We start from the raw sequence: 14,364 nt of genomic DNA on the forward strand, positions 1-14,364 counted from the left end.
TATTCAGGCACCACGGAGTGACAGATTGCTATTTCACACCCTTTATCTTCTGAGTTATATTTTGAGCTGTTGATAACTTACTATAGATAATTTTGCTGTCTATCTTTATTAAAAAGAATGAACAGTTCACCCGGTTTTTAGAAGCGGTAAGATGCAGGCAAATGCAGAGTAAATTAATACTCATCCCTTCATTCAATTTGTAGCCCGTGCTTCATCTCGAGGTCCTAGGGCAGGATGCATATAATTCCATAATGCAGTTTAACATAATAATTATAACATCAGCTAAAACTGTAACCAGCACGACTGCACTGGAGGGAGGAACAACAAAATCTAATTTAATACATAATGACGGCAACAACATATTTGTACCACTTATCCACCCAGCCGCTCTGGGTGAAGAGATGCATCTTGACCTGCCAGCAAAATGCATACAATGACTCATCCAGCTACATCTCAGAGGGGAGAGAGAGTTTCAGAACCTGCGGGCCACCCCAGAGAAGGCCTTCCTACACACCACTATTCCACAGACTGCAGAATACACTGGTGTATAGGAAGCATTCAGGTTTGCCACAGAAAGTGGAGAGAGCTGTCCTGTTTGGTCAACTCCAGACTTAATCTACTTCTGTTCTCCAATATTACAAGATTTAAGAAGATTCATGCAATACCCAAGTAAAATAAAAATGCAGACCTAGGCATATGGCTGCAGCTGTAAAACTGCACGCCCACAAACTATGAGACATTGGCCACAGACTATGCAATGTCAACACAGCATAGTCCTCCAAATGAGGAAAGCTGTCATCACCACAAACAATCATTTCTAGAATGTTATTAATCTCATGCGCATTGGATCAGTGCACAAAGTGACGCAAGGCTCCTGTAAGAGATCAGCAGAAAGGAAGTATTAGAAATATATTAGGGGTTTGCCCAGAAGCAGGGAGAGGGAGCGGCCAAAAGGAACCTGGAATGTAAATTAAAGTAGATTTGGTGGCGTTGCGCAGCAAACCCACTTCCCCCCAAATTAGCCCTTTTTTGCAATAAGGAAAGTGATAAGGAAATGAATTGGAAAGTGTGAGGTATTAATTGCTTCCTGCAATGTCATATAACCCACCCTACGAAAAAATAAGAATGAATGCTGAGTGAACAGCTTGTCTGGAAGTGACCACAGTTATAGTTAAAAGCAGCCACTGGAGGGGGGCAGTTTGGTGGATGAGTGATTGCTTAACCTTTTCCCTTGTCTCTACTCTCCAAAGCTGCAATTAGCTATGGAAGAGAAAACGACAGGTACAATATTTGCATTTTTTTCCTCTCTCAACTCACAGCAGAATGTATGTATGCGTGGATTGAAGTCGTGGAAGGTTAACCCCCTGCCTATAGAGCAAACTAAAATCTCTCCCATAGCAGCTTTTAACCCAAAGGTTAAAAGCTGTGTGATTTAGTGATGAAAGACTGGGATACTTGCCTTTGAATACTCATGTGGGCCATGAAGCTCGCCAAGACGTTGGCTGACTCACTGGTGAGGTAAACTGGTGCAATCCCATGCCACTCCTGGTTTGGCCCCAGACACAAATGATTTGGGACTGTATCCAGCATTACAACACACATTTTATTCAGTACACTTTGGTCAATCAAACTTGGTGGCAGGGTAGGGGTGTGTCTGATTTCAATTTCTATTTGCTTAATTTGAGTAACACTTTCCCCTGTTCTCTTTGGGGTTTCCCCCAAACTCATTCTTAAATTGTTGTTTCACATTTCGGTGTTGCTTAAGGCATGATTTCAGAAAGAGGGGGAAAGCAGTTTTCTGAATTCAAAGGAAGCAGGGGACAGAATGCTGTGTCCCTTGCTCACGGCTGGCTCCACCATTTGTCAGAAGCCCTTACTCTTGAAGGCTTGATGAAATGTGTGAGAGGTCAGTGGAAACGAACTGGCTGGCTCGACCCCTCTGCCATCCCTCTGACTGAATCAGTGACAAAGGGAGCAGAGCTCAACCTCACTGCGGCCTCCTGACGTTTTTTCCATGGTGCTGGCCACTGAAAATCCTGCCACTGTTTTAATATTGTTTTAATTGATATATTTTATGTAGCGTAATTATGTACATGGTCTTATTATGTACTAATATGTAGTAACATTGTTCACTGCTTTGCGGACCTTTGGGCTAAAAAGCAGTGTGCAAGTAAACCACACCAGACTGTAAAGGCAAAGGTAAAGGGACCCCTGACCATTAGGTGCAGTCGTGACCGACTCTGGGGTTGCGCGCTCATCTTGCATTATTGGCCGAGGGAGCCGGCATACAGCTTCCAGGTCATGTGGCCAGCATGACAAAGCCACTTCTGGCGAACCAGAGCAGCACACGGAAATGCCGTTTACCTTCCCACGGTTCCTATTTATCTACTTGCATTTTGACATGCTTTCGAACTGCTAGGTTGGCAGGAGCTGAGACCGAGCAACGGGAGCTCACCCCGTCACAGGGATTCGAACCGCTGACCTTCTGATCAGCAAGCCCTAGGCTCACAGTAGTGGCTGAAGAGCGAGACGGTTGCCTCAGTCAGGCGATTTTAAGCGACAATGACGGGACAGCAAATGGTTACTTATTTGATGTTTCCTTACAGTTGAGGAAAGGGGAGAGGTTCTTGTGGGATTTTCTGCCCCAGGTCCCAATATAACTTGGCTGGCCTGGGGTAATATGCACCTGGAATCGGGTGGGAGGTTTGCCACCTGCTGCTCTGCCTCTGCCTCACACAGAATGTCTTTGGGCAGCCCTGCCACTGCAAAAGCACATGCCAGGGCATATGGCAGGGTTAGGTACTTTTAGAATTATGCTCCCTCATCAGATGAGAATGCAAAAAGGAGATAAGCCAGCCTCACTGCACTTGGAGGAACTCATTCTGCCGAGTTGAGTACTGGCCTTCCAACCCAAAGTCCTGTAAAGGTTGCACATTCCTGCTCCAGTATTGTTGGGCACCCACAGGTGTTGTGTTTTATTTTGAGGTGGGGGTGCTAAAGCACCAAAAGGATGGAACAGACTATTTTATGAGAGAGAGAGAGAGAGAGAGAGAGAGAGAGAGAGAGAGAGAGAGAGAGAGAGAGAGAGAGACTGTACATTTTGCCTTATATATCATGTTCTGCTGAGATAGGTCAGTTGGTTGAGCATGAGACTCTTAATCTCAGTGTCGTGGGTTCCAGCTGCATGTTGGACAAAAGATTACTGCATTGTAGGGGTTTGGACTAGAAGATGACCCTTGTGGTCCCTTCCAGCTCTACAATTCTATGAATCTACAAATGCTAGAAATTTATTATCTCTTTCTTTAAAATGAAAGTTAGGATTATGGTTCATCAGGAGGGGGAACTGCTCCCTCCCCCTCCCCCTCCCCCTCCCCCTCTGTGGATGACCATACCATTATATTCAGAAGATTGATACAACCATCACTGTGGCATATGTGACCCATTTAAGCTGCCATTTGTAAACTCAACTGATGAGACATATGTAGTGCTGTGGAAGGGGCAAGTGTTGGTTTCCAGCCACACCCTAGATCAATGGTGGTTGTTCTTTGTAGCCCTCCGGGGGCTGCAAAGAAGTTCAGGCAGGGGAAAGAGAGGAAATGAGTCGTAAATCCTCTCGATACTCCTCAGTGGGGTCTGGGGAGTTCACTGCATTCCTCAGTGTCATAGCTGCCAAGTTATCCCTTTTTAAAGGGATTTTCCCTTATGCTGAATAGGCTTCCTCGCGAGAAAAGGGAAAACTTGGCAGCTATGCTCAGTGTTGCACAATCCTGTGTCTGTCAACTTGAAAGGCAGAATGGGAGCGATCTGGGAGTGTGCCCCTGCCATGGACAAGCCTCCATTATCGGTATAATTTGTGGAAGCTTCCTCCTCAATCTGGATAATTGGCATTAATCAAGAGGCAACATATGCTAATGGGCTGCAATCAATCAGCTGCTGAAAGAACCGGGACAAGTTTTCTGAAGCTATTTGAATGATTTTCTGAAGTTTGAGAATTCTTACAACAGCCTGAAAGGAAAAGGGGAGAACAAGGAGCTTTGTGCTTTCTTATGGTTTTGTAATGGTCTTTTTTTTCTCTTGTCCTCCTCTATTATGAAGAAACATGTGTAGAGCGAGAAACCTAATTTTAAGAAATTGTATTAAATTAATTTGGTTTGATTTGTAATAAATTGGTGTGTGTGTGTGTGTGTGTGTATGTACCCATCCTAAAAGCAGTGTGCCCACCCTGTCTGAATTAGAAAAATGGGATGATTGTATGCCTCATATCATAAACAAGCATAGACTTGTTTCTCCATGTAATATGTGAGATGGGGCTCCCCTTGGGGTTCCCCCCCCCTGGAGCCACTTTTGTGCTCAGCAGAACTTTAGCTCTTCGCTGCTTCTGATTAGGTGCAGAATCGTCCTCACAGCTTGGCAACACTGTGTTAAGTTATGATATGGGAAGTAGGCCATCTATTCCAGGGTCCCACCATAATTCAGGCTTGAGATTTTTCCTCATATTGGGGGGGGGGGTGCCATGAATCCCTCTATAGCAGGGGTGGATGACTTATGCCCCTCTAGACAATGTTGAACTCAAACTCCTTTCATTTGTGACAATTGGCCTTGTTGGCTGAGGCTGATGGAGCTACAGTCCACCAACATATGGAGCGATCCAAGTTCCCCATTCCTTCTCTAAAGCCTCTTGCTTCAGCAGCAGATGGGAAATGAGTACAAAAGAATAAGAAAATAATTTCTCCCCAGTCAGGACCTTAGGGACCTTATTATTAAGATTTTTTTTTTTTACTGTACTGTATGAAGAGGTTACAAACCATTAATCTTTATAAGCAGCCAGAAGATAGATATTAATGTTCCCACAATGGAATTATGGAACTGTGTACCATTTTGAATCATTGTTGTTGTTGTTTAGTCGTTTAGTCGTGTCCAACTCTTCGTGACCCCATGGACCATAGCACGCCAGGAACTCCTGTCTTCCACTGCCTCCCGCAGTTTGGTCAGACTCATATTAGTAGCTTTGAGAACACTGTCCAACCATCTCATCCTCTCGTCCCCTTCTCCTAGTGCCCTCAGTCTTTCCCAACATCAGGGTCTTTTCCAGGGAGTCTTCTCTTCTCATGAGGTGGCCAAAGTATTGGAGCCTCAGCTTCAGTGTCTGTCCTTCCAGTGAGCACTCAGGGCTGATATCCTTCAGAATGGATAGGTTTGATCTTCTTGCAGTCCATGGGACTCTCAAGAGTTTCCTCCAGAACCATAATTCAAAAGCATAAATTCTTCGGCGATCAGCCTTCTTTATGGTCCAGCTCTCACTTCCATACATCACTACTGGGAAAACCATAGCTTTTACTAAGGAGGCTAAACCACAGTGATTTGGTTAAGGCTGTTCAGTGATTTGGGATTTGAAAACAGCTCTCCAAGGTCCAAGACTAACATTCTGACTACTGGAGAGTACTGACTCTGAGCTCCCAGATCTTTGGAATACCCAGAGAGCTAAATAAATTTTGTGCTCATGTTGGACTAAATACTTCATCAAACAATCTCTTTGCATTGCCTCTCCTTTTGATTTGCCCATCCTAGCAACTCACTAATCCAAGTAATTTGAAACATGTGCCGTTTGATACCAGTCACCTGAGAGAAAGGCAAAGTCCACCAGCGTGAGTCATAAAACGGGAAAACCCACAGAGGCTTATATCCTCTCCAGCTTAATAACAGTGTCTGAAGGGATGATAAGAACCTTAGCACATTCATAGACTCAGAGTTGAAAGCAACCTCAAAGATCATCTTGTCCAACCCTCTGTGGATGTAGGAAATCCACTACTATTGCATCTCTCTGATACGTGGCCATCCAGCCTCTGCTTAAAACCTCTAGCAAAGGGCAGTCCACTACCTTCTGAGTAGACTCTCCCACTGCTGAACAACACGTGTCCTCAGGAAGCCCCTGTCCTACATTTCCCATTACAATATAACACAAATAAATAAACAATTATATACCACTTTAAAGCACTCAGTGCTTCATATAAATCAACTTACAATCCCACAACAACTTGGCAAGGTAGGTTGGTATTATTATTCATGAAAACATAAAAAGAGCCCTGCTGGATTAGACCAAACGTCCATCTAAACCTGAGGTCGCCAACATTACACCCATGGGGAATTCACCTGCCACCCACGAAGTCTCTGAATTTCACTCACACTCACTGTCCCCTTAGTCATGAAGTGATGAGGTGCTTTCCCCCTGACTGCAAACACACGAACTTTAATTCTATAATCAGATCCATTGCATCTTTTTTGCCCCTGAAAAAGTACTTCTTGAGAAACTGGTTGTATCGTTGAAATAAATATCAGTGCAGGTGAATTATTCCTCGGGTGTGTCCATTCGAAAGCAGATCACCGGTATTTGTACTACTACATCCAGTTTTTACCTCATGCAGCTACTACAAGCTGAACTGATGTGTTCAGTGAGCTGAAGTTCTATTTCCTGATAAGTTACCCCACCAATCTATAAGTGAAGTTGGGCATATTTGCCCCAATATATGTTACTCTACAAGGGCCTACACCGAAGCATTTTGTTGTCTAGTCACCAAGTTTGGAGATAACTTTTTTTGACCTCTCTGCAGTCCGCTTGCCTTTTCATAACCTTGAGTAAACTGGTGTGATCTGCAAACTCGGCCATTTCAAGGATCAACTTTGACTCTAGAAAATGTATGCTTTAAATCACTGGCCCATTATGGGACTCTACATTTTACTTGAAAACTGCCTGCTTTTTCCTACTCTCTTCTTGTTTAATCAGTTACTAATACATAATAATACCAACCTTCCTATTCCTTGGCTGCTAAGCCTAAATAAGAGCCTTTGCTAAAGGATTTATCAAAAGTGTACTGAAAATCTCTGTAGATAATATTCATCATCATTATTATTTATCACCTAATAATAATAATAATAATGGTTATTATTATTATTTTATACCCAGAAGGTCCCAGGGTTGGTTACAATGTTGAATATTAAATAGTTAAAATAGTTAAAACAAATAACAGCCATAGAAAAAGGATGTGCCATAAAATACACATTAAGCGACAGTGTGGTGTAGTGGTTAAGAGCAGTAGACTCCTAATCTGGTGAACTGGGTTTGATTCCCCGCTCCTACACATGCAGCTGCTGGGTGACCTTGGGCTAGTCACACTTCTCTGAAGTCTCTCAGCCCCACTCACCTCACAGAGTGTTTGTTGTGGGGGAGGAAGGGAAAGGAGATTGTTAGCCGCTTTGAGACTCCTTCGGGTAGTGATAAAGCGGGATATCAAATCCAAACTCTTCTTCTTCTTCTTCTTCTTCTTCTTCTTCTTCTTCTTCTTCTTCTTCTTCTTCTTCTTCTTCTTCTTCTTCTTCTTCACATAAAGTGTCAAAGACCAGGGTAACGAGCTGGGTCCTCAGCATTCTCAGAAAGCTGTATAGTGAAGGTGCCACATGCTTCTCTGTGGATTACCCCACTCTACTGGACTGCCCCCCACCCAAAAATTTGTTTACATCTTCAAAAATTTCCAAAAAGTTGGTGAGGCAGGACTTCCCTGAGGAGAAACCATACTGATCCATTCTCATCATTGAGAACACTCAATGTTCTAATGCTTCACAATCTTACATTATGGCATTTCCCACCAGTTTCTCCAAAGCAGATAAGCTAGCTATCCAGTGGGGACGGAAAGATCTGCCAATTTTAGTTCTCTCAGTTTCTCAGTTTTCCTGTCTTTAATTCAGTTTTCCACATTTCTGCACCACAAAAAAACCCCTCATGAAAATTCTTCAATATTATGGTGCAACTCTCTCCTCATAAACACATCAGTTGCATGCTGTTTTGACTTGTGTATACACACACTTTTGCCAGCAATTTCTCCTAAAACAGTACATTTTTGCAATGCTCTTTTCATGAATATATTCAATGCACACTTTCTTCTCATATATATGCATTTGTGTAAACATTGGTGGTTGGAGAAATGTATTGTAACAAATCAGGTATGTGCGAATTTGGAAAGATTCATGCTTTGGTTCTCTTATCGTTTTGAAAAGTGCTAATTTGATAGGTTTGGCTTAAAATGAGAACTGAATTTCCCCTCCATCTCTGCTGGCCAGTAATGTCCTGGATTCTATTTTAAAGAGCAGCATTTACATTGGCTTCTTTTCAATTCCCCAGTTTGGAGGCTGATTCTAGTGACACGTTGACCATAGCTGCCAAGTTATCCCTTTTTTACAGGGATTTTCCCTTATGCTGAATAGGCTTCCTCGCGAGAAAAGGGAAAACTTGGCAGCTATGACGTTGACTGTTTTTTGTTACAAGATAAAGGTAAAGGTACCCCTGACCATTAGGTCCAGTCACGGATGACTCTGGGGTTGCGGCGCCCATCTCGCTCTATAGGCCGAGGGGGCTGGCGTTTGTCCGCAGACAGCTTCCGGGACATGTGGCCAGCATGACTAAGCAGCTTCTGGCGAACCAGAGCAGAGCATGGAAACGGCGTTTACCTTCCTTCCAGAGCAGTACCTATTTATCTACTTGCACTTTGACGTGCTTTCAAACTGCTAGGTTGGCAGGAGCTGGGACCGAACAACAGGAGCTCACCCCGTCACGGGGATTCAAACTGCCGGCCTTCTGATCGGCAAGCGCTAGACTCTGTGGTTTAGACCACAGTGCCGCCCGCATCCCATTACAAGATAAACTACTGAGAATTTTGAGTTATTGAAGAACACCTGGGCAGATGCTGTCCAGAACATTCCATCTCCATATAGCAAATGGAAGGCTGAGGGAGGCTTGCCTAATCCCGCTAAGTTCATGGCAAAGCTGAAATTCACACAGAAACTCCCTAATTGTGAGAAACAGTCCTGTGTATGCTTATTTGGAAGTAAGTCCCATTGAGTTCAGTGCAAAGGATGAAGCATTCGCCACTTTTTTAAAACACACACACACACACACACACACACACACACACACACACACACACCAGTTCCTCTTGGAAACAAGCAAGGAATGTCAAGGAATGCTATTAAAAGGCAAACACAGTGAATTGTTGGGCTTACCTGAACAACCAAATGGAAGCACAAAGAGGCCAAGCCAGAGGAACCACTTTAGAACGGTTGTGGATAACATCAGTTCTCTCTTCTGTGTGTACATTGTATTTTCCAAGACCACCTTAACTGAAGCAGTGAAACGGCAAGAAGTTACAGAGAGAAATGCAGGATTTTTGTGCAGTTCAGGTGATTTAGTTTAATTTATAGGTAGCACTGCTTTGTATTGACAGTTCTTTTCCCCTACCCACTCTGCAACTCACATTAATCTATCATTCTATTTAGATCTATCAATCTATTTAGCACATGGCTTCCACGGTGGCATATGATACTCAGGGCATCAGCAATTGCATAAGAATTCGTTACCAAACAGTAGTGAACACACAATTATGCTTGGAGCAATAATTAAATAATCAACTAACATATCATTAATTGAAAGCAGTTCCAGAGCCAGCCCTGTGTAATGTGCATGGGATTTTTACCATCTGAATCAATTGCTTGGAAAGATATAACAAATGGAGAACACTGGTTCACACTTTATGTGATGGCAAGTGCATATTAGGTTGGCACAACGGAAGGCCAAAGTCAGAGCATATACCTTGGTGATGTATTTGTTTATGATGCTGTGGCACAGGTTATGCTGTACCACAACTAAGCTTTGGACCCCAGACGCTAGAAGCAGTAGTACATAAACAGATAAACAACTGTAGGCAGAAAACTGTTTTCAGATGCTGATTTTGAGATTATCAACAGGCTTTCAGGGACAGAATGACTAGAATTTGATGCAGGCATGAGCGTAGCCAGGATTTATTGGAGGGGGGACGGGGACAAAACTGAAATGACAGGAGTTCCCAAAGATGTTTACTACCGTCTCATAAAGAAAAGGAAGAACTATTGTTTACTGCGTCCAGTGAGAATAACATATTGGTGCAGATCTGATTAATATACTGTTGGGCAGGGTTTTTTTTTTTTTTAGCTGGAACTCATCAGAACTCAGTTCTGGCCCTTTCTCAAGTGGGCACCATTGCCATTCTAAGAGAAAGAGGGAGGTGTTCTTCTGGCACCTCTTTTTCTAGAAAAATAGCACTGCTGTGAGAGTCTTCAGATTTCTAAATTCACAAATGAAACAAGGTAACAGAAGATGCTGTAGAATTGCCTCTCTTGGAGTTTCTAAAGAGTTCCTACCTCACGGTAAGTGGCCTGACCAGCAGATCTGTAGCCAAGTTCAAAGCTCCCTGAGACTTTAAAATGTCCTTAATACTGCTATTAAATGAAAAAATGAAATGAAACACAGGCATGGCGTACCATACATTTAAAGCAACCCCCCCCCCCCTCAGAATCCTGGAAAATGTAGTTTACTCCTTACGCAGCAAAAATCCCAAGCACCCTTAACAAACTATAGCTCCCAGGATTATTTGAAGGGAAAAGTGCTTTAAATGTGCTTCAGTTGCTTTGCTTGTATGCAGCCATGCAAAATTCCTCTTTCAGTACCCCATCTGACTGTTTGCCCAACTCCCTCCGGTTTTCCTGTCATTTCTCACCATACCAGCAAAAGGATGTGGGGCGAAAGCATCAAGAAAACTAAAACTAAATGAACCTTAACTCCCCGTTTATGCCAGTCTCCTAAGAAACAACCTGTCTAATCAGTCTGCACTGTAACTTAGTAAATTAAGAAAAAGGAAGGAAGAGGTTTCTTCACCGTCAACTTACAGTAAGCAGAAACCAGAGAATGACGCTTTGCCTTCCAGATAAATGCCTCTTCCTTCAGTGATTGGTATAAATACTGATCTTCATTTGGCTATGTCCCACGCAACAGAAAGGTCCTCCAAGTACTGTCGTTTGTTCTTAACCTGTGATTGCATAGAAAGATGAGCTACATGACTTTAAGACAAACCAAATGTCACCACCCCCACAACTTCCCCTTTTTGCCGTCGAAAAAAATAAATCAAAAACTTTCAATCCTTGTCCAGCACTTTCCATATCATTAGAGTAACAGAGGAGCAGGCTAGATTGATAATCTATGGTAGCACACTGGCATTCAACAGGATCCCTAAAGTTTCTAAAATGGGCTAAGAAACAAATATTAATGGACTAAATGTAGGAGTAGCGTTATTAAATAGAATCCTATCCCACTTTCATTTCTAGGCCAGCCTGGCAATGGTCCACAAAACATGGGCCCATAAGGGAACAAAAGGAGTGGCTCTGTGCGAGAGGACAAAGGGCTGGAACTTCTTCCTTCAACTGCTTGTTAGAAAGAAAAAGGCCAGAGTCAAGAGTTGAATAATATGAGCTAGAAGCTGGATGCAAAAGCTGCAGGCTAGAAAGGCAAAGAGGTGGGGGCAGAGAGTCAGGGGGTGCTAATGCTGTGAACCCCTTCATTGTAGGCTCAGGTAGTATGTTGTTGTTTAGTCGTTTAGTCGTGTCTGACTCTTCGTGACTCCATGGACCATAGCACGCAGGCACTCCTGTCTTCCACTGCCTCCCTCAGGTAGTATATATATGTGCAAATAAAGACACCTCAATATCTGCTGTTCAAAGGAAACATGAACCCTGAGGAAGCACCCAGAACCTTCTGGAATCTCACACTGCTCCGAGATTGGGGTGGCATGCAACACAACCCACTCACCATATTCTGGCCTTTACTTCTTTATTTCAAAATTATGTCATCATCAGATAGGCTTATTGCACATTAAGAAGAGCTTCCCTATTCATAAATTATCACCTTGCAACAATTGGTTTGTTTATATTTAATTACATTTATAGGCCACCTTTCCCACCCCCATGGAGCTCAAGGTTCTCCCAGTTCTCCCGCTCATTTAATCCCCACTGTGTGGAGTTCTGGGATTTCTTCCAGCTCCCCTCCCCTGTACACACATCCAGATTTGGGTAGGCGTTGGGGTGGGGAGGGGGAAGAGCCATTGCACTAGTGCAGGCATAGGCAACCTTGGCTCTCCAGATGTTTTGGAACTACAACTCCCATGATCCCTAGCTAACAGGGCCAGTGGTCAGGGATCATGGGAGTTGCAGTTCCAAAACATCTGAAGAGCCAAGGTTGCCTATGCCTGCACTAGTGGGACTCATTGTTCTGGGCAGCGGCGTAGCTATCCGCTTGGGTGTCTGGTGCGGGGGTGGGGTGTCCTGCTGTTGTGGGTGGGGCAAGCCTCTCCAACACTTGGAGCCTCTCTGCCACCTCCCCCTCAGCTGTAGGGTGGCTGTGGGAGAGGTAGTAGGCAGACCCAAGTCCCACGCTGCCGTTTCAGGCAGCGCGGAACCTGGAGGCGCCTAAGTCACCACGTCACTCCTAAAACGTTTCGTGAGCCCATTTTCTATTTTTATTTTAAACTCATTTTGTCACACACACACACACCCCACTGATGACACCCGCACCCCCACCCCCTTCCTCCCCACTGGTTCTGGGTTCTCTTACTTGGGCATTTGGATAGATGTTTTGTCACTCTTGCCGGGTGGTGATATAAATGTGATTTGTTGTGGTGGTTTGAATTCTCATTTTGTTTTCCTTTATTGTGTATTATGCACTTGTTTTGGGACTGATTTCAATAATGAGCATGTTATAAACTATCTAAATAGTGTATCAGCCCATTAGTGGGGCTCATCCCAAGCTGCCCAGCCATTTCCTTCTGTTGGTGCAAGGCATGTTTGAGCTTGCTGCTCTTATCACCAGGGTTAAGACTCAAAGGCCGGTCCATTCAGCTTCTGTATACAGTATCTTGTACTCCCCCCCCCCCCCAACTTCACTAGAAGCAGCCTTACCAATCTGGGAAGGAGGGCTGAAGAACAGTAATCCGTTTTCCAGTTTTTCAAAACATAAAAGGAATCAGATGGGGAAAGGCCTACATTGCAAGTTCTCCCCTCCAGTCTTGAAGAAATGGCCTTTCCCCATCTGATCCCCTTTATGTTTTGAAAAACTGGAAAATGGATTAGTGTTCTTCAGCTTCTTTATTTCCCTTTAAAACTTTTAAAGGCTTTACATTTCTGTTTGCCTTTGTATTTCCAGCCAGATGTGGCAGTGTGTAAGGTAAAAGGTAAATGACCCCTGGACAGTTAAGTCCAGTCAAAGGCGACTATGGGGTGCGGAGCTCATCTTGCTTTCAGGCCGAGGGAGCTGGTGTTTGTCCACAGACAGCTTTCTGGGTCATGTGGCCAGCATGACTAAACCGCTTCTGGCGTAATGGAACACCGTGACGAAAGCCAGAGCACACAGAAACACTGTTTACCTTCCCGCTGCAGTGGTACCTATTTATCTACTTGCACTGGCATGCTTTTGAACTGCTAGGTTGGCAGGAGTTGGGACCGAGCAATGGGACCTCACCCTGTTGCAGGGATTCAAACCACTGACCTTCTGATTGGCAAGCCCAAGGGGCTCAGAGGTTTAGACCACAGTGCCACCCGCGTCCCATATCCTATATACTAATTATACACAAATGACAGATGTTCTTTAGATGATGTTCCCTATTCCTGGGGTCTAGTAGAGACCACAGGTCTGAATCACTTAGTCATACATGGTGAATAAGAAATGTTGCCCATTCTGGTGTAACACTGCTTCTGATTGGCTCACTGGGGAGGCCAACATGGCCCCCTGAGGACTTTCCCTGGCATCTACAAAGCCTTGGAGCCTACCCTTCCCCCCAGGTCATTCTCCCCTACAGTGGCAAATGTGGTCACCTCCTCCCACCCACTGGTCTCAAAAGTACATAGAGTTGGAGGAAGAATTCTGTTTCTCATTTTCTCTTTCAAGTCTATCTGCTTTTCAAGGCTCCGGTAGGCACCTTGAGAGAAACAGAAAGTGGAGCTATTGAGGGGGGAAAAGGGATGAAAGGGGACCCCAATCTGGGAAACTGAGGGGGTGGTGGTAAAGTGACCTGGGAAGAGATGAGGGGGGAATTTGAGCTGCCACAGAAATGGGGGGGGCATGCAGAATTGTGTTGGGACTGGTAAAACAGATAATTTCAACTCTTGATCTGTGATTTGATGGTGGCTTTATTACCACCCTAGAGGAGGGTCCATGCCTTGGATAAATGTTTTGTGGTGCTGACTTTACTTGGCAATCTACCACTGCAAGGTATGATATGACAGTGGTTTTGGGGGACCCCGTTTAAAACAATACAAATTCAAAGGGACCCATTTTATTTCTACTTGATCAGTATCTATGTAGGTTCAGGGCCGGCCCTAAGGCAAGGCTGGGTGGCGCAATGCGCCAGGGCGCCGGGCTGCCAGGGGGCACTGCGCTGCGGCGCCCACCAGACAGCCTGGCCGCCCTCCCTGCTCCTTGCCTCCCTCCCTCTTGCTGCGGGTTTGAGTCCCAGC

At 44.4% G+C, this 14,364-nt stretch overlaps 1 protein-coding gene across 1 annotated transcript in view; it reads right to left on the reverse strand.

Moving 5' to 3' along the window:
* Positions 1–10,889, reverse strand: part of CD80 (CD80 molecule) — a 27,272-nt gene extending 16,383 nt beyond the window's left edge. Inside the window, exons 1-2 of the mRNA XM_035116551.3 lie at positions 10,750–10,889; positions 9,052–9,168 (exon numbers count right to left, since the gene is read on the reverse strand). Coding sequence (XP_034972442.2) covers positions 9,052–9,145 — 94 coding nt within the window. The 5' untranslated portion in view covers positions 9,146–9,168; positions 10,750–10,889. The remainder of the gene's footprint in view (positions 1–9,051; positions 9,169–10,749) is intronic.
* Between the last annotated feature and the right edge of the window lie 3,475 nt (positions 10,890–14,364).

This window comes from Zootoca vivipara, chromosome 4 (assembly GCF_965207765.1).
Source record: "Zootoca vivipara chromosome 4, rZooViv2.hap1.1, whole genome shotgun sequence".
NCBI lineage: Eukaryota > Metazoa > Chordata > Lepidosauria > Squamata > Lacertidae > Zootoca > Zootoca vivipara.